At 31.3% G+C, this 21,398-nt stretch overlaps 4 protein-coding genes across 4 annotated transcripts; 2 read left to right on the top strand and 2 right to left on the bottom strand.

Annotated features, from left to right (window-relative positions):
* Positions 1-12,396: 12,396 nt before the first annotated feature.
* CORC01_11348 (endoglucanase) lies at positions 12,397-13,508 on the top strand (the record flags this gene model as incomplete). Its single annotated transcript, XM_022622973.1, has 3 exons — positions 12,397-12,532; positions 12,616-12,944; positions 13,017-13,508. 3 exons carry the CDS (start codon positions 12,397-12,399, stop codon positions 13,506-13,508), a joined length of 957 nt encoding a protein of 318 aa, XP_022470504.1.
* A 620-nt stretch (positions 13,509-14,128) lies between these two features.
* CORC01_11347 (NADH-ubiquinone oxidoreductase 21 kDa subunit) lies at positions 14,129-14,907 on the bottom strand (the record flags this gene model as incomplete). The annotated part of the gene is made up of 4 exons (XM_022622972.1): positions 14,129-14,412; positions 14,494-14,699; positions 14,763-14,779; positions 14,848-14,907. 4 exons carry the CDS (start codon positions 14,905-14,907, stop codon positions 14,129-14,131), a joined length of 567 nt encoding a protein of 188 aa, XP_022470503.1.
* Positions 14,908-15,259: 352 nt separating this feature from the next.
* CORC01_11346 (chromosome segregation in meiosis protein 3) lies at positions 15,260-16,181 on the top strand (the record flags this gene model as incomplete). Its single annotated transcript, XM_022622971.1, has 3 exons — positions 15,260-15,462; positions 15,513-15,588; positions 15,648-16,181. 3 exons carry the CDS (start codon positions 15,260-15,262, stop codon positions 16,179-16,181), a joined length of 813 nt encoding a protein of 270 aa, XP_022470502.1.
* A 430-nt stretch (positions 16,182-16,611) lies between these two features.
* Positions 16,612-18,358, bottom strand: CORC01_11345 (transcriptional activator hac1; the record flags this gene model as incomplete). Its single annotated transcript, XM_022622970.1, has 2 exons — positions 16,612-17,872; positions 17,949-18,358. Coding segments are annotated over 2 exons (1,671 nt in total), but the record flags the coding sequence as incomplete, so codon positions are not given.
* Positions 18,359-21,398: the final 3,040 nt, after the last annotated feature.

Raw genomic sequence — 21,398 nt, 5'->3', positions numbered from 1 at the left:
AAAGTTTAAAATCGATTTTTTTATTTTTTATTTATATTTAAAATAAAAATTTTTTATATATAATAATTATTATTTTTTTATTATTTATATAGATTTTATAAATTATTAAGCTTTTTTAATAACGTATTTAAAATTTAAAAACTTTTATAATTTAAAAATTAATTTTATTTATTTATTTTTTAAAAAAAATTTAAAAAGCTTTATAAAATATTTATTTTTAATTATAAAAAATTAAAAATAGTTTTTAAAAATTTTTAAAAAATAAAAAAAGTTTTAAAATATAAAATAAAATAATTTTAAAATTTAACTTTTTAAAAAAAATTTAAAAATTATTTTATATATATATATAAAAATATAATATTTATATTTTATTTTTAATAACTTTTTTATATTTATTCTTTAAATATTATAAATTAAATATTAAAAAGTTTTTAATTTTAAATAATTAATTTTAAAATATTAAATTATTATGTTATTTATTTTATTTATATAAATAATATTAAAATCGAGTTTATAATAAAATAAAATATTAAATTAAACTATTATTATAAAATATAAAAAGCTTATTAATATTAAAAAATAAATTATAAAATAATAAATAATAAGTTTATATTATAAAAGATTATTTTTTTAAAATAATTAAGTTATTATTATATTTTTATTTAAATTTTTAATATATAAAATTATATTAAGACTATTATATTAAATTTTAATTTTTAATAAATATATTTTAAAAATAATAATAATATAAAAGCTTTTTATAATAATAACGTTTTTTAAAATAAGGTTTTTAATATTAAAACTTTTTTTATTATAAAAAGTTTTTTTAAAGATTTTAATATTTATTTTTATAATATAAATATAAATAATACCCGCTTTTATAAAAAAATTTTTAAATAAAATTTATAAAAACCTTTTTTAAATAAGGCTTTATTATTAATTAAATAATATTTTTTATAATTATTATAAATTATATTATTTAATAAAACGTAGCGTTTTTTAAAAAATATTAAAAATATTAAAAAGTTTATAAAATCATTTTTTTATAATCTTTTATTATTATTAAAAATAATAACCGTTATAACGTTTTTAAAATAGTTTTTTAAATAAGTTTTATTATCCTTTAGGTTTTTTTAATATACGTTTTTAATATTATTAATTAACTACCCTTTTTTTAATATTTAATTTAAATATAATCGAAAATTAATAATATAATTCGGTTTTTTATTTTAACCGCTTTTTTATTTATAAACTTTTTTATATATTTAAACGTTTTTATAAAAGCTTTTTAAACTTTTTTATAATTTTATAAAAATTAATAATAATTTTTTTTATATAAATAGGTTTTAAATATCGTTTTTTAGTTATTAAGCTTATTTAAACGTTTTTTAAAAATAATAAAAAAGTTAAAACTTTTATTACTGTTTTTTAAAAATTAGTTTTTTTAATAAAGGATTTTAAAAATCCGTTTTTCCTTTTTAAAATTAAAATAAGACGCTTAAGATTTTTATTTATAATAAGTTTATTAAATATTTAAGTTATTTAAGTTAATATAAAATAGGTATTAATAGTTTTAAAAAAGTTTTTTATTATTAAAACCTTTTTAATTTTAAATATATTATAAGTTTAAGATTATTTATATATTTTATATTAATTAAAATACTAAGTAATTAAAAAGACATTACCTTAAAAGGGTTTAAAAAGTATATTATTATATTTTTTATAAATTATTAAAAAAGTCGTAAGTTTAATAAGTATTAAATTACGTTTTAATATATATATAAGTTTTTAAAAATTAACTTTATTTTTATATAAGAGTTTTATTTAAATATTTATAAACTTTTACGAATTAATTATTTAAAAAATAAAAGATTTAATTATTTAATAGCTTATTATAATCGTTATTTATATTTAATTTTAATTAATATAGTTTTTAATAATTTATTTATATTCGTTTTTAATATTATTAAACTTCATAAAACGTGGTTTTATAAGCTTATTAATTATAAAAATTTAAATTTAATTAATTTTATCGTTATTAAATATTTAAATTTCGTTTTTATTATTACTGTTTTTTTAAATAGTTAATTATTTATAATAATTATTTTTTAATTTAGTAATATATTTAATAATTAGTTTAATAAAATTTAGTTTTTTTAATAATTATATATTATCTTTATTAATATCTTTTATATTTAAATCGGTAAGATCCTAAATAAACGTATTTCTTATATATATTTAAAAACTTATATATTAAATTAATTAATTTATTTTTATATTAAAATATTAATTATTATTAAATATAAAAAGTTAAATAATTATCGATATTATTAATAAGCGTTTTACATTTTTATAAATTTTAAAATAATAAAAATATTTATTCGCTTTTATATTTTTAAAAAAAAGGTTTATAAAAACTAAATTTATAATTATTATAAATTAAAAACGTAAAAACGTAGTTTTTATAATTTAAAATATTTATTTTTTTAAAAGGATATTTTATAAACCGATTAAGTAAATATACCGTTTAAAGGCGCTTAAGAAATAGGTTAATAAGCGTATTTAAACGGGTATTACCTTAGCTATACGTAGCTATGCGCTGGACCTTTTATAATAGAATCTTAATAATTATTATTAAAGGACGATAAATTACGTTTTAATAAAATATAAAAAAAATTAATATATTAAATATTTTATATTCTTTTTAAAAAACGGTGTATAAAATAAAATATAAATTTAAAATATTTAATATTAAAAAGGGGGGCGCTATAAGTAAGTAAAAATCGAGGTAATATAATAAGTTAAAAGGAGTCGGTTTTATTAAAGAAACGGTATTTAAAATAAAATCTTAATTTAATTTTAAAATAATAAGGCTAATAATAAATAATAATTATGTTTTTTATAATAGCTTAATTAATATATGACAGGGTCAGTATAGCGTAAAACGCCACAAACTATTCGGGCCCCGTTTCAACTAAAAAGGGCTCCTTTTAATTAACTTCTCGCCACTTAATAATAAAAGGCCAAGATTTAACTTTTATTTAATATTAAACTTATTTTTAAAAAATACTATTTTTATATTTAATTAACCTATTTATTATAACTTTAAATCTTTTATTTACGATTATTTATAAAAATAATATTTTATATAAATAATAAAACGATTAAAAAAGGCGGTTTTTTTAATAATATTATTACTAAATTAAGCGGAATATTTATAAAAAACCCGATAAAAATAAGGTTAAATATTTAATATTATAATATTAAATCTGTATTTAAAAAGCATATTGCTTAATTTAAAAAAGCTTTATAATAATTTTATTTAGCTTTTTTATAATAAAACGCTTTAATAAAAAAAATCGTTAAGGTTTTAAATTAACGAAATCGCTTTAATAATAATTCTCTTTTTAATTATAAAAAAATTAAAATTAAAAATAGTAAAAAGTTTATAAAAAAGGCTATTTTTTATTATTAAAACGATTAAATTTTAGATATTAATTAAGCCTTTTTAAATACGTTTTATAAATTTTATTTTAATATTATAAAAATTATTTTCGCTTTTAACTATATAAACGCTAATTATTAAATAAAATAATTTTAATATATTAAAAAATTACTAAATAATTAAATTAATAAAACTCTAAATTTTAATTATATTTTAAAATAAACTCGATCTTTATTATAAAACGCTACGTATTATAAACTTAAAATTATATAAAATATTATTTAAACTTATTAAAAAAAATCTTAAAATCCTATTAATTTTAATATTTACTTCCGTTTTTTTAAAAAAAAAGTTTATTATTTTTTTTAAAAAAAATATATATTCTCTTTTTATATTAAATTATTAAATAAATTTTAATAAAATATTTATAAATCTAACCTTATTCTCTTTAAAACTAAAACTAAAATAATAACTATAGCCGACTAAATATAATAAACTATAGGTTAAAAAAAAAAAAAAACTAATAATAATTAAAAACTAAATAAAAAGCGCTAAAACTAAAATAAAAATAAACCTAATTTTAATTTTATAATATAAACCTTAACCTCTACCAATAACGCTTTTAAATTTTAAATAAAAAAAAATAAGAAACTATTACGATATTATATTTATAATAATACCGAATATCTAACTAATTCCTATTTAAATAAAAAGAAAAATAAATAAAAAAAAATTAAAAATCTTTCGCTATTTAAAAAGTTAATTTAAAAAAATTATTCTTTAAAAAAAGCTTTAAAAAAAATAATTCTTTATATTCCTTTATTTCTTTTATTAAGGACTTATATTCGTTTTTATATTCTTATATAAATTAAAAGTTTTAAAAGTATTTTATAAACATTTTATAATTTAAATACCGGTATTAAATATAATTTAATTTCGTATTTTTTTATAAAAAAATTCGGATTTAATTAAACTAAATTAACCCCATTTTTATTAAAAATTATTAAATAGTTTTATATTTTTATATATAAAGTATATATTATCTTCTTAATTATTATAAATTTAAAAAAAATTATTAAATCTTTTACTTAAGCTTATATCGCTATAAATTAAGACCTTTATTTAAATAAAAGTCCTATTTTCTTTTTTATAATTATTATTATAAATTAAAATATTTATTTTAATAAGGCTAAGTAATAATAATAATTTAAAATAAAATAAAAATATTAAAAGTTTTTTAAATCCTTTTATTTTATTAAAAAAGCTTAATAAATTATTTATATTTATATTATTATTACGTTATTAAAATTATTTTTATTATTAAACGAAAATAAAATAAAAGGTTTAAACTTTTTATTTTTATTTTTAAAATTATCTTTCGTTTTTAATATTTTTAATATAATTAAAACTATTATACTTATTTTATTAAAATTTATTAATTATTATATTAAGATTATAAAAAAAAAAAAACCTTTTTAAAATCTTATTTACCTTTTCTTTTTTTATAAGTTTTAAATATTTTAAAAATAAATTAACGCCGAGTTTAAAAAAAAAATTTAGTTTTTTAAAAATCCTATTAACGCCTTAATTATTTTTATTTTTTAAAAAAATAAAGGTTTTTATTTATATATAAATTATTAAGGATTAAATAGGGTTATAATAAAAAACCGTTACCCTTTACTTTTTATTTTAAAAATCTTAAACCGGATTATTAAATTATAATACTTTTTTAAATTAGATTTAAAAAAGGCTTATTATTAAATCCGTATTTATAAAAAAAATAAATAAAAAATAACCTTCCGTACTTATTATAAATTATATAAATATTTAATTATACTTTTTAATTTAATAAATACGTTAATTATATTTTAAAATTATATTAATATAGCTTTAAAAAGGCTTATTAATATATTCTATATCATATATTTAAATAATATCCTTATTTTCTTAAAAAATAAGGATATTTATATAAATTACTTATTTTAAATTATAAATAAATTACGAAAAGCTTAGTTTTACGCTAATTTATTAAAATATACTTTTTATTAAAAAGAAATAAAATTCTTAAAATTTATTTTATTAATTAAAAGCGTTTTTATAATTTTTAATTAAGTAAAAGCGATTTCGTTATAACTTATATCTTAAACCTTTTAAAAAATATAAATATTTTTTAAATTTTATAACTTTTATTAAAAATTTATTTAAAAATATTCATAAATAGTTAAGCTTTTTATAAACTTTTTTAAAAAAAATAAAAATAATAAAAAAATTAAAAATATTTAGTTAAATAAAAGAATAGTGCTCGTTTTTAAAATCTTTTAATAAACTTTTTAATTAACGCTTTTATTAAAGTATTTCGCTAACGGATTATTAATAAAAATAAAAATAAACGCTTCGAATTATATAGCTTTTAAAATCTTTTTTTTAAAATAATTTAATAAAGGATAATACTTTATTATTTTCTAATTTAAGAAATTTAAAAATACTAAACTAAACTAAAGGATTTTAAATTAAAAATATACATTATTATAAACTCTTTTAAAACTTAATAATATTATATAAAAAGTTTTATTATTTTTATAAAAGTTTTAATTAATTATTAAAACCTAAGCTTATTTATAAATTAAACCTATATTATAAATAAATAAGCTCGTTAATATATATATTTAATATTTTATAACTTTATTATTATATATCGACTTAAAAAAAAACCCTTATTAATAAGCCGTTTAAAAAACTAAATTATTATGACAAAGCCGTATTAAATCTAAAGTTTTTATTGAATATAATTAGAAAAATTTATCCTTTTTAAAAACACTAAATAAATTAATTAAAAATTAAAAAAGTCCGTATTTAAACTTTAACGCGGAGTTAAATTCGGAAATTCTTAAAAATAAAAAAAATTTATAACCTATTTATAAATAAAACTTTAAAATAAATTATTAAATCGTTATAGTAAAATAATTAAAAATATAAACGGCTTTGATTACGGTTAAAAAACGAAAAACTACTTAAAAACTAAAAGCTTTATAATATTATATTTAAAAATCGACTTTTTATACCCTAAAAAGCTACTTTAAAAGCTAAAATTCTACGTTTATATTATAATAATCTACTAATTAACTACTTTAAAAAAAAAAAAACTTTAAAACTTATTAAACGGAAGTTTTAATAAACTAATCTAAATAAAAATATAAATAAATATATTAATAATTATAAAATATATTACTTTATTAAAACTAAATAATATAAGCTTTATAAAAACTTAAAATCCTTATCTTTTTTAAAAAGGCTATTCCAAAAAATTTCTATAAACATAATTATAAAATTACCGTTATTATAAAATAAAACCTAAATATATAATAAAATCTTAATTATTATAAACCGTTTTACTAAATACTATTTATTTTTTATCGTTAATATTATAATAATCGTAATAAATTTAATAAAACTATTTTATAATAAAGTCGAGCTAGTCTGCGGGACGTTAAAAAGTATTATTAATAATAAAAAGCTATTATTTACTAACTAAATTTAATTTAATTTATATTATTATAATAAAATAAAACGGCGCCTTTTTACAGCTTTTTACTTATAAATAAATAAATAAACTAAAGTAATAAATAAAACCTTAAAATAATATTTTCGTTATTTTATTAATAATAATTAAAATAACTAAATAGCGTTATTAATAACGGCTTAGTTTATTTATAATAATATTAAAAACGTAATTATTAACAAAGCCCTTTTTAAAACGTTATTAAGTTATTATTTAGACCTTAAACGTAATCTTAAGGACGAGATCCTTAAAAAAAAAACGTAAAATATTTAAAACCGCCTCGAAAAATTAAATTAATTAAAAATTAAGATAAGAAAGCTTTAATAAAAAATTATAAAAAAATAATAAAAAAGTTATAATAACTATTATTAACCCTAAAAGTTTTATAAAGGTTAACTCGTTTTTTTATTTATTTAAAACCTTAAGTTTAAAACTAAATAATAAAAGTTATTTCTTAAATTTATAAAACCTTTTTATATATTAAAAAAAATAAAAAAATAGGCATACCGCTTTACTTTATTTAAAAAATACTCTAAATTTTATAATATTTTTCTTATTAACTTTTTAAAAAATAACGAACTTATAATAATAGCGAATCCCTATTTATATTTAATTTAAAAAACAAAAAAGTAAAATAAAAATTAAATAAAATAATTAATTATAAAAATACTAAAAACAGTCGTTTTTATTTAATTAAATAAATAAGCTAGCCCTTAGAATATAACTCTTAAATTAATAAAAAAAATATAATAAATACATTTAAAACTATTAAGGACTATTAAAAAAAGCTAAGAAAAAAACTATATAAATAAAAAAAATAAAACTTTTATAATTCTTTTAAGAATCGATAACTCCTTAACTATTAAACTAATAAAAAACCCGAATATTAAAAAAAAACGTCGATTATAACGGATTAATCGCCTAAATTATTAAAAACCGTTAATAAAAATAAAACTATTACTTTTTAAAACCTAATAAAAAAAATATTAAAAATAATATTAATTAAAATCTAGCCTAGGAAAAGACTTATATTAATATTATTAATACGCTAAAAAATCCCTTAGATAATTAAAACTAAAGCCGGGTTATTAACCTTGGTAAAAAGTTATTAATAAATTAAACGATAAAAAATAACGGCGACTTTATTACGCTTATATATTTACTAAATTAACTATCCTTAATCGTTAAGAATTAAACTAAGATTAACGGTATACTCCTTATAACTAAATTAATATAAATTTATATAATAAATTAGGATTAAAAAAGAACCGTTTATTTTAAAATTATATCTTAAATAGTTACCGAAGCTATAAATTAAATAAAAATAGCGAATAATATATTTATAACGAGCTAGGTATATTATTTAATACTTACGGTGCTATATTTATTAAAAAGTTAATTAAAATCCGCTAAAAAAAATAAAATCTTTTAACTTATTTAATAAATTTAAAAATAAGGTAGTAATACTCTTAACGGTAATTAATATCTATTTAAATAAAATATTCCTATATAATTTATAAAATATCGCCGATTTCCTCTTAAATTATTTTAAATTCTTAATAAATATAAAAACAAAATAAGGCTATATAAATTTAAAAAATATTTTAAAAATTACTTAAAAATAAAAAAACCAATTATAATTAATTAATAATACCCTTATAAAAACTTAAAAAATAAAAAAGTAAATTATAATATATAAATTACTTTATTTATTATATTAAATATAATAATTACCCCCTTTAAAAAATATATATAATTAAAAATCGATATATTATTAACAAGGGTTTTACTTTTTTAATAGTTTTTATATTTAATTCGAATATAATATATATAAAGCTAAACGGACTTATTATAAATAAACTTAAGGCTAAGGTTAAAGATCTTTTTAAGATTAAAATCTATATTATTAAAGCTATTTAAGCTATTTTATTCCTCTTCGCTAATATTATTATAAACTTCTTTTTATTTAAACTTTTTTTTATTTTAATATTTATTTAAATTATTACTATTCGCCTCGTTCTTATTATCCTTTTAATTAATATTTTTATTTTCTTTGTTATTATTAATATTACGTATTTTTTTATTAATTTAATATTCTTTAAATTTATAATTATTACGCTTTTTTTTAAATACCGGCTTTTTATTATTAATTCGGTTAAAAAGCTTAATTAAATTATATAAAAAAAAAGATTATATTTTAAAAAACCTTCGTTTTTTATATTAAAAAACTTTTTCAAATCGTCGTTACGACTATAATAAAATATAATAATATTAAGGGTAAAAAATTAAAAAAATTTATTAAAAATTATTATAAAAAAAGGAATTAATTAATTAATGAATAAAATTAAAGATATTATCGCAAAAAGTTAATAAAAAACGCTAATAAAATAAAAATTTAAAAAAAAGGCTATAAAATAAAAATATTTATAAAAAAAAGATTATTTAAAAATATAAAATAAAAAAAAATTAAAAATATCTTTTTAATAACCGCCTTTAAAAACGGGATTAATAACCTAAGTTATTTATATAAATTACTAAGCAACCGGAATATTTAATAACTAAATCCTAAAGGATTAACTAACTAGCTAAGAGATTTTCCGCTATATTAAGGTCTATATATTAATTAAAGACAATTGCCTTAGGCGGGCATAGTTGTCACAGGGTCAGTATAGCGTAAAACGCTATAAACTATTCAAGCCCCGTTTCAGCTAAAGGGGGCTCTTTTTAGCTGGCTTCTCGCCACCTAGTAGCAGGAGGCCAAGATTCAGCTTCTATTTAATACTAGACCTACCTTTGGAGAGCACTATTCTCATACCTAGTTGACCTACCCGTTATAATTAATAAGTCGTTAATTAAGTTATTATATAGTTAAAAATTATCAATATTATAAAATTAGCCGATATTAAAATAACTATTAATTAAAAAAGGAAATAATAATATATTTATATATTAATATTTTAAAAAATATATTGCGTTACTAATGCTATATTCCATAGCTTAGTAATATAAATTACGCCGGGGTTTAATTATTAAAAATAATATATATTAATATTAAATATAAAGATTACGATAATAAAAGAAATTTAAAATAAAAAGAATATATAAAAATAAACCGGTAGAATTTAAATATATTAATAATAAAATTTTAAATTAATTAGGATAGTAGATATATATACCGTTGTAAGGTGTATACTTCTATATTAATTCTATATACCTCTATATTAATTCCTTAATTTGATTAAATAAGGCGTTAATTATAAACTTTAAATTTTTAAGAATTTATAAATCTAAAATTAAATTAAATAAAAGTTAAGATAAAAATTAATTTAAAAAGTAAAAACTTTATAATAATAAAATTATTAAATTTATTTAAAAATTAAGAAAAGATATTTTAAATAATAAAAAAGGGAATATAGGGGTAAAAGTAATAAAATAAATATATTAAATAAATATAATAAATCGCTTTATTTTAATTATTATTATTAAATTTATTTAAAAAATTTAAAAGTTTTTTAGTTAGTTATCGCTTTTTTTATTATTTTTTTAACTAAGTATAATATAAATTTAATTCTTTTATAAAAATAGTTTATATAAGTCGATATTATTTATTTTATAAAATAGATTTAAAAATAAAATATAATAAAAATAAACTGTATTTTAAGTTAAGTATTAATATAATAATTTAATAAGTTTATATAATTATTATCGGAAATATTTTATAAAAAAAGATTTTATAATCATTTTATATTTTAATAAATATTATATCGTTTTTATATAAATCGTAAGGTTAAGTAATTTAATAAACCCGGTTTAAATAAAAAATAAAAAAGTTTTTAAACGTATTATTATTATTAAGGTTATAATAATTATTAATATTTATATTTAAATTATTAATAATAAAAGGTTAGAGAATAAAAAAAATATTTATTATATTATTATTTTAAATTAAGTTCGTTATTTAAATTTTAATTTTTAATTTAATATAACGAGTTATATTTTAGTAATAAAAGGGCGGATTTAAATATAAAGTATTTTAATATAAATAATATAATAATAGAGTTTTAATTAAATAAACCATACGTTGCGATTATATATTAAATTTGTTTTTAATATTTTAAATAGGACCGGTAGAATTAAGATAAAATAATAGCTTTTTTAAGTTAATAATAGTATATAGTTATTATGCTTATGTAAAAGTTATGCCTATATATTAATTATTTATACTTATATATTACTTCCTTTTTAAAATTAATAATAGTATATAATTATTATATTTATATAAAAATTATATTCGTATATTAATTGTTTATGTCCGTGTATTAATTATTTATATCCGTATATTAATTCCCTTAATTATTTTTTTTAAAAACTATATTTCATTAGGTTATAATTAACTATGATAGCTTTTTTATACTATAATTTATAAATAGTCTTTTTTTAAATTTATAAATATTAATATAAACTCTTAGTATAACTAATTAATTAAAATATTAAGTTTATAATTTATTTTATAATTTTTATTTTGTTGAAAAAATAAGAATAATATTTAAATAGATTAAGTTATTAATTACTTAATACAAGTTTATAAGTGCGAAGCATTTTAAGTATTGTTAAGATAAACTACGTCGTACCTCTAGGGGCAGGACTTTGTTAATAATAAACTTCACCCCTCCTCCCGGTCCTAGTCTATTTCCCTCCTTCCTATTAGGACGGAGCGAGAAGGACTAAGTCCGTTTAGCGTCACGTAAAATCCGCGGAGGTGGTCTAGAGTAGATAGACCCACCAGCTAAGACGTAGGTATTTTACTTTGTACTACGTAAGGACGATATGGTGGAGAATGCCAGGAATAGGGGCTCCTCTTCAACGCGCACTTTCCTAAGTGCCTTGGCTCGTACTCGTTAGCTAGGTTGCTGAACCTGCTGCGCTTGTGAGTCGATCATTGGGTACCTTTTCGTCATTCAATTGGTTCAATCACTGCTCTTTAGCGGCTGGCTGCCAATGCTTGGGTCTAACAATGGCTTGGACGGCCTCGTGTGGGAGCGGGACCGCAGGGGGCGAAGGGGCAAAGCACGGCTGACGTTTTGTTTTTGTCTCACGCCTCAGGCTCGACCAGGCAACGGCACTTCTTTCTCGAGCACTTCTGAATCTCATTCACGCGCAAACTCATCACCAAGTTGGTACTTGGAGGACTCTGTTTCTCACTCTTCTCCGCTTCCTCGACAAGTCAGTAAGACTACCATGGGCGGCTGAATCTGTCTTCTATAAACACTCGTTTTGTTCATGCTGTTTTCGCGTTCAACTTTCACCCCTATTCACTCATTATCTACGCCGTAACACTCTGCGCTCCTGCGCCCTGGACAACCCAGGACAGACACAGAATAATCACAAAACGATGGCACCGGCGTTCTTCTCGGCCTTGGGACTCTTGTCCATTTTTCAACTTGCTGGACTGGTAGCTGCGGACCCCCAAAACATCGATCTTTGTGGTCAATCGGACTGGTGGAACTCAACTGAAGTTCCATATTCATGTGCGTAGCACTCAGTATACACGCTGCCGTTTCAGCACTCAAATCATCCAAATTCCATCGTATCCGACTAACGAATGCCGCAGTCAACAATAACGCCTGGGGTAATGACAGCTCGGGCTACCAATGTATGTCCGTCCACGATGATGGCCGGAGTTTCAGTGTCTCCTACAAATGGACCGGAGATGCATCTCTTGTCAAAGGGTATCCTTACATGAAAGCTCACCCTACGAGGCTCCCTGTTCAGTTATGGAATGTCACTCAATTGCAGGTTACTGGCAGTTGGCAGACCTACGTTACCGGCGAGGAAAGCGCTAGTGCTGAGCAGCAGGCCCAGGCTTTCAACGACGTTTCACTTTACGCCAACGTTGCTGTGGACATGTTCCTGTCCGACAACAAGGAGAACTCAACTATGGTGGGCGCTCCCATTGAAATCATGATTTAGCCTTGGTGGACCCCAACTGTAAAACCACTTGGATGGGCCGAGTCTACTCCCGACAAAGATACCGTGACTATCGACGGCACACCTTTCTCGTTATATCACGGCTGGAATGATGGAGGACAGCACGTCTTCTCGTGGCTGGCTCGCAGCAACCTGACCAAGACCGATGCAGACTACGGCCCCTTACTCACCTACATCTGGAAGAAGGGTATGCTGTCCGGCGCAATATGGCTAGGGCAACTCGAACTGGGCACCGAGATCAAGCACGCCGCAGGCGACATGCATTTCGAAGCCAGCAACTACACCTTGAAGGTTGTTAGACAAGGAGACCCAGAAGACAAAGTGACATCGACGTCTACGACTCGGGCGAGTGCCAGCAAGACAGCAACGACGACGGCGGTCATGATGACAGCTGCAGCCGAGGCCGCCACCACTTCCGCGCCGTCTCCAACCAGTACCAATGGAGCCTCGGCTTTGTTGCCCGCCAGTCTCTCAACAGCTTCGTGGATTTTACTTGTTACAGTGTTGTTTCAGTAATGTGATCAGCGGCAAAAAAAATGCCTGGGGCTTGCTCCGGTTCTAACAGCGTTCAGTGGAGAATTTAATAACAATGAGCGTGAAAGCAAGGTACTTCCAATCTATTGGAACACCGCCATTTTCTTCCTACTCAAGTAATTGTACAATTTTAGACTAAGCGCGAGAATACTTGTAGCTGCTCCTTTGCGCAGGGCAGTGCATAATTAATGGGATAACAGAGTCTAAATGCGCAAAGACGAGCTCAACGGGTTGTACAGAGCTGACGCAGTAATTGTAACGCTCCGGACTTTACTCTCACATAAATCATGCGGTGCAATTGTGGACATTTAATCCAGGCCTAGGAGTCGGGTCACAGGAGGCCCGTAGGATCACAGGTGGTGATCGTGGCATGCCGTTGTGCTGTAGAACTGGTACTTGGGCATTCAAAACCGATACCATGATATGCCATGGATACGCCTATTTTCTGCCAATGACAACTCACATCCAAAAGACGCTACAATGAAACCAACAATTTAGGACGTGTTCCGCATTAAATGCCAACGTACTCCACCACGGCTATCACCTGCGTGCCTAACCTATAATACACCCCTATTTTGTCCCACACAACTCACTGAAGGATATCATGCGCTAGTTTTCTGCAAACGCTCAGTTTCAAGCTCTCTCTCAGCCTGCTGATAGTACTTGGCCGTGTCGACGCCGTGTTGATTGTGGTTGACGAAGTTGAACCAGGGTACAACGCCCATGAACAAGGCCGAATACCGAGATTGTCGCGCAGCGACGCCTTGCATATGGGGGGTCAACCTGCTCTCTCCGTAAAGCGGCTCACCGGCCTTGACTTTGGAAACCATTTCCTTCATGTCCAGCTCAACTTCGCGAGAGTTCTCGGTGGCTCCGTAAAACCGCACTGTCAGCCGCCTAGTTAGCATTTTTCGCCTCTCCCAATTCTTCCCCGTCTCCAAAAACCACCTAGATTAGACATCCTTACAACTAGAGCGCTGGTAGAAGTATAGAAAGCCTCCAGCAACGCCAATGGCACCAGCCAAGCGTAAAGCCTGAGCCATGCCTCCCTTGCCTACGTGGGAAGGAGCAAACTTCTCCAGGGTCAGGAGAGCGCCAGGGCCGAAGGCTGCAGCTACAGCACCGTGGAGGTAGTCGGAAGGTCTGGCATAACCAACAACTCTCTTAAAATGGCTGCAGGCATTCTTTGTTAGCTTTTGATCCTATGGAGGCTGCGGCGGGCGAGTCGTGGCATACGGGTCGTTGTCAATAAGCTTTGAGAAGAGAGAGAGATGTCAGCCAATGTTTTCCTTCATAAGAGAAACTTTATTGAAGGTCTCACAGGGTAATCACTTCTCACGACCTTGGTCGGAGTGTAAGTCTGGGCTTGTGTAGTAGCCATTGTGTTAGACAGCAATGCGTGGCCCGAATGCGTCGGTAATGGCCGGTATCTAGCATTGCTCAGCGTCGAGGTGGACGTCGAATTGGATATGGGGGGATGCTGATTGGGGCTGAGCCACTGACTGAATAGCCTGAGGCATAGAAAAGGTGGCGCCCACAAACCCCAGGACAGGTGTGGCGTTTCTTGTACAAAGACCCATTACCTCAAGGACCTAGTTACACCCAACGCGTCGTTTAATTGAAGACGCGTCTCTAGGTGACATACCGCGTACACCGGAATCTGCAAGAAGGAAGCGAGTTCGTTTGGTCGAAGCCTGATCAACTACAACGTGGCGCATAGCCAAACTTGAACAATGGCCACTAGAACTGTGCCCGAATACGATGATCTCGACGTTTACAATGTCGACGATTTCGACGACCCATTTAAATCCCCGCCGCCCGAGGCAAAAGGCGGAAGCACGACCAAAAGAAAGCAGGCCGAGGCTTTGGGTCTTGATGAGGAGGTCGAGGTGGCAAAAAGAGCGAGGGTACCGCGAGTGAAGCTGGACGAAGCTCGGTGGGTATCTCGTGCGCTCAATTCGCTATCGGTTACTGATATTTAACCAGGCTACTGTCGGATAACGGGATACCCAAGCTTCGGAAACGCGCTGCTAATCTCACGTTCAAAGGTAAAGGACACGAGGTAGGCATGCTTCACCTTCTGCTGCGGTCATAGTTTGGTGCTGAGACAGTGTTTCACAGTTCTCGGATGCAGCTCGTCTGTTATCCTTTTACCAGCTCTGGCTCGACGACCTGTTCCCCAAGGCCAAGTTCCTCGACGCTCTGGCCATGGTTGAGAAAGCCGGTCATAAGAGGCAGATCGGAGTCAAGCGCATGGAGTGGATTGACGAGAGCAAGCCTAAGCCCGGGGATGCAGACGAGGAAAGAGCGGAAGATCCGGTAGAAAAGGCAGCGCAGCAGAGAGACGAGACGACTATCGCACCAATATCAACAACAGTCACTGAACAGCAAAACCCGGGAACACCAGAACAAGTGGATAATGTGGATGTAGAAGACATATATGACTCAACACCTTTGGCTAGGAAGCAGGATATGGAAGGGTTCAGGCCACAGCCTGGGGAACCCGAAGACGACGATCTCGACGCGCTCATGGCCGAAGCGGATGCTGCAACACAGGCACTAGCATCAACTTTTTCGGAGCCCATTGGCAAGTCGGCTGAGGATGATTTTGCAGATGAAGAGGCTGCCATGGCCGAAATGGACGGCTTGTGGTAACTGGAATGAGTCCACAGCGAGGATAGTTGCCAGGCGAATTCTAGATGCACGAGAGTTGAGGTGTTAATGTATGTGTACTTGCGCGTATGGTGGACGGCGTTTGGATGGTGGGCGTTCAGCTCTGGTTCTGATTAAATCTACATCGATACACCGTCGTGAGCGGCCTGTGAACACTTTGAAAAGCAGCTTTTGTCTGCTATAATTGCCAGACCGTGCCACGGGCTTCCAGCCCCTTGAAGAACGTTTCTTGTTATGTGTACATGATATGTTCAAGTCTCTTAAGAGCATGTGAAAATTATCATTTAGCGACGTGACTATCGTTTGACGCCGGGCAACTTCTCATTTGATGACTTTAGTGTTACAGTGCACCAAGTCTATCTATAATAACTGTACACCATATTGACGCCGATACACTATTTTCCCATCCCATTCAAGTCAACCGAAATCGCTTCCCAGCCTTATTTGTATCAGCGACGCCTCGCTTCCTCTTCGAAGCCATAGTCAACACATGGTTGTTCATTGGTGTTAAAATACTCTCCGCCGGATCAGGGGCTTGAGATCTGGATTGGAGTACGGTCCTGCGGGTCATTTTCCGCTCTTCAACTCTTAGAACCCAAAGTAAAGTCAAAAGAACCTCCTTAGACGGTAAAGGGGCGCCAATAGTCCACATTTGCGGTGTTCGGCTGCTGTCGCGCTGCGCCGAAGACGCGGCCGATGATCTCCCTTCCCGGTCGTCGCGTCTCTCAGACACCAACCGCAATGCCTCCATCGTCGCATCCATGAGCGGACGCGCCAGAGTGGGGCTGCAGGTTAGGATTCTCTGAAGAGATTTGAGTCTCAAAGTGGGCGAGATCACCGCCGGATTCCGGGTCCGCTGCGACGGCTGCGCCGTTATCGTCGTCGTGGAGGAACTCGTTGATATCGAACGGGTCTTGGAGGAAGGTAGAGTCACCAACCAGATAATCGTGTTCGTAATCGTGGGAGTTGGGGGAAGAGAGAAGCCCGCTTTCAAGGACATAGCGATCTGCGTCAAGGGCCGCTGACAAACTGAAAGAATCACTGATGAGGTGACTAGTAGTGTCTGAAGCTGCAGAAAGAAGGCCAAGGTCGGATGCAGAGGGGTTTGAGAGGCCAGCCATGATTGCGGAAGCTCCTCCGACAGATGACACTGCAGGTCGCACAACATCGCTGCAGGACGTTGTGTCAGGTCGGAGGCAGACTTCGCAACGGAGGTCTCGGCCGTCGGCTGCTCCTCACCGCTGACCTCTTCACTCTCGGCGACAGGTGAGAGCTCAGGGGAAAGCGATGCGGGGTTGACGGTTGCACTGTGTTGAGACGTGGTGATGAGATCGTCGACAAGGGACTTGGTCTCGTTCAAGGAAGCGCGGTGTCCATCGTGTGAGCTGAAGAGCTCCTGGGACAAGGTCAACGAGTTCTTGTGTAGAGGGTCGTGGGGAGATGTTGAACGAGTCAACATGCCCGAGTCACGACGGAACTTGTTCAGTTCATCCACCAACAACTGATTTGCTTTGGTGACGTTCTGAAGAGCAGACTCGAGCTCTTTATTGCGTCGTTCCAGTGCTTCAACCTCCAAGCGCTTTCGCTCACGAGATGATTGTGCAGCTCGGCGATTGCGAAGAACCCGCTCAACACGGCGTTGTTCCTTCTCGTCTTCTGTCTTGGCTCGTTTTCTGATGGTTCCATTAGACCAGGTAGAGAGGGATAGATGGGGGTATCTGTGGCCCAAAGTGGATTGCAGCGACATACCTAGGGGGGAGGTTGGTCTTTGGCTCAGGGAGAACTTGACCCCATGACTTCCTCTTCTTCGTCTGCTTCTTATCCGGTGACGAGGATCCTGCTCCGTCTGGGGCCGGGGTCGATGCCGTAGATGCTGGCACACCTCCATCGTCATTGAAGGGCGGCGGCGTCATCATGTCTGAGGGATCTAAGGTTTCATCGTTGACGACGTTTGCGTCACCAAAAAGCGAAGGATATATTTCGCCGGGTGTCGAAACGAAAGACTCGGCAGGCGAGTCCTCGAACTTAATCATTGGTGATGGTTGTTCCCAGGCTTCCATTGTGTGTCGAATACTGGTGGTGTCGGGAGATGACCTCTCGACAGAATCGTTTTGGCGGAGAGAGAAGATGACTTTAATTGACGGGGTCAAGCAGTCGAGCTACCTCTGTAGAGTGGATTTGCGAAGATCCGGGGTGAAGCAGTAAGATAGTAAGGCCGGTGTGTAGAGCAGGTGGATGCAGTACCGCTATTAAGGTGCCGTCTTAATTCCTGAAGTGAAATAGCCAAAGCCGGGATACTAAGTAGAAGGCATGTTGGTAGGGAAGAGGACTCGGTGAATGAGTCAGATTTTGACCAAGTGAGTCACCGAAGCAAAGGCATCAGCTTAGGACTTAGGTCGAAAGCCGGAAAGTGCTTGGTGAAGGCGGAGACGACAGAGTGTCCTTTGCTGTTTTGTGCAGAAGTAGATGCAATGTGTTCATAAGCTGCGTGGTTAGAAAGCAGGCGATGTGGCCTCTTTTGTAATTTGGGACCACGTTGGCCCTTCCCCTTTCAGCTTCCCAAGGGGGCACCAGGAACTAAGGGGTGGCCAGAGTATTCATGCCTCAGGTGTCGAATCCATACGGACCCCCGGCCCAAATGGCAGAGACGCAAGCCCCACGAGCCCCCCAGGGCAAGGTCGAGGCAGGGGTTAGGGGAGATGGGAGATATGGAGGCCTTGAAGGCAGCAAGGGTTGTGTGAGGCACCTACTATGTACTTTCTTCAGTACCGCTCCGTTCTGAGTAGGTGGCCGACTCCGTTCTAGGAACCTTAGCTAAGGTCGGCCAAGGTACCTTGGGATTCGCCTGCGTATGGATAAGAGGCAACATAAGTGTAACCATGTGTGTGGAGGCAGGGCCTCCCTCATTGCCACACTCTGGTAGATGACTGGATGGATGTATTCGTAGCTACCGAAGAGGCAGCTCAGCGCACGCACGCCGCAAGGGGGGTAACCATCTCCAGCACATGATATCGACATCGAGGTACGTAGTAGCGGAGATTCATTGGTGGATCTGACCAGAAACAGCACGGAAGGAGAGGGAGCGTGCACTTCCCGAGCGGTTTCACTGGCTCGGGAGTCTTTCAAGAATCCAAGCTTGCCGATTTCCATAGGTTGACCATGATGGACGACGGGGTGGACTGCGGGAAACGACTTGTGGGGGACCTTGGGGTGGCAGTGTGGTGGGAACCCACCTACCTACCGTACCTTAGGTGAAGGTAGTCATCCTGACGGCCCATTGCCGATAAGGTTCCAGCGAGCGACAATTGCTGCCTCAGACTTCAGTGTCTTGCGACTCTTGCACTCACCACCACCTTGAGGAACTTGAGGGAGACTCGGGTGATCCCAAACGGAAGTCGGAGAGAGGAGAATGTTCCATTGGCGCGTACTCCTGAATTCTGCCTCCTCACGCTTTACCCCCTATTTTCCCCAATGGAACCCAAATACTCATGTCGCGGCTCATCTTCTTTATCGTCGTCAACCGACACTTTATTATATAGTCAAACACGCCTCTCACTCTGTGCGGAGTTTGCATCTCTGCAGTTGTTATTCTCGATCGCATTCTCTTCCTCCGAGCCATAAGCCCCTATATTTCCCGCTCATCCGTTTGCCTGCTAATAGACATTGTCAGTTAGATGGGCGTGTGTCTCGTCGGTAGGTGTCAGTTTAGGTGATGAGGCCATGCACTAGCTGGATTGGTTGGTCAGTACTTCCGTATTGTATGGGGTCAGGGCAGGAAACACGGAAGCCACGGAACGGAAACACGCATGGCGCAGTGTTAGACGGTGCCTGTGCGGCTTCCAGGGAACTACCTTCTCTCCTTTTCCCCCTTCCCCCTTCGCTACGGATACATTGACAAACTACGTATTTTACGGAGCACACTCTACAGATACCTAACAGGTACCGATCCCTTTGCCCGCAACACCGCAGACGCAAGGACCGGCTCAACTAAAATTGATGATACCTAATCCTCCCTCCCTCCTGTCGTTCCACCCACTGCCTGCAACAACGATGTACATGTTCTTTTGGCTTTCTTCCATAGTGCCCGCAATCTCGCCCGAGGCAAATGACGGGGCGCCGACACCTTACCCCGTCCAGAAGGGGCTGAACGGCCGTTGCCTTTGGCACGCCGCACCTCATGTGTGCCCGTACGGATGCTCTATACCACCTCCTGTCTTCCTTACCCCCGGCAATCCTTAGTCCACCGTCCACAGATTACAGTCCTGCAGACCCAGGTATCACCAGCTCACCAACGACGAGGAAGGCGAGTAGACACAGCTCACGTTGCTGATCTCTCTCTGATATCGTTTCATATCTTGCCGTATCCAGGTCACGTACTGCATTTCATCATTGCTAAATTAGTGTCGGTGTTGGCTGTTGGCTGATGGCTGATGGCTGACGGCTGATGGTTGATGGCTGACGTGCGCTGTAGGCTGAGCCTCGGATGCAAGAGATGTGTCTTTCTGCTAGCCGCAAGTTCGCACACTTGTACCTTTCCACATGGAGCACAAACGCGCTGATTCATTGCGCCGCTGAGTTGCTAAAGTTAGCCACCCGTTGTTCCCCGGCAGAAGTGGTCAGTTTCCGTCCACGCCATTCGGGTCTGAGAGTGAGAGGCACTCGCTTGTTGGACTCCGTCGCTGGATGGGGCCCACCAACCCAAAGCTTTTATTAGACTCGAGAATCCGTATTCCGTAATCTTCTTTGGTCACTCACTCCTCCATGGGAGCATCAAGCTGATTTGAGAGGTGCGACACATGGCATTTGGCTGACACTCCTGTTGTAGCCTCTTGCGCTCAGGTATGGCAGACGACCAAACCGGCTGTCAAGGAAGTACGTGAAGACTCGGGGCTTCTCAAGTCTCAGAAGGCAGCGTAATTGCCTTTTACTTGGATTGGAGTACGGATATGGTCACGACTCGACTGTTCGTCAAGTCTCCGTTAACTAGTCGACATGGAGTCAGATCATAGAGGAGCCTGAGGAGGGTCACAACTGAGTGGCTTTCTCAGAGTCCCTGCCCACCTTTGAAACGTTCCGGTTGGTTAGGTCCGGCAATGTGGGTTGCCGCTTGCGAATTGCATCACCATCTAACACCCGTACGTACCATGGCGAAGGTTCGCGCCCTTGTTTCCTTCTTTTTGTCTTTTCCCTTTCTTTTTT

Source organism: Colletotrichum orchidophilum (genome assembly GCF_001831195.1).
Source record: "Colletotrichum orchidophilum strain IMI 309357 chromosome Unknown Scaffold_122.1, whole genome shotgun sequence".
Classification (NCBI taxonomy): domain Eukaryota; kingdom Fungi; phylum Ascomycota; class Sordariomycetes; order Glomerellales; family Glomerellaceae; genus Colletotrichum; species Colletotrichum orchidophilum.
The sequence above is the reverse complement of the archived record's forward strand: the minus strand, read 5'-3'. Positions and strand labels throughout refer to the sequence as shown.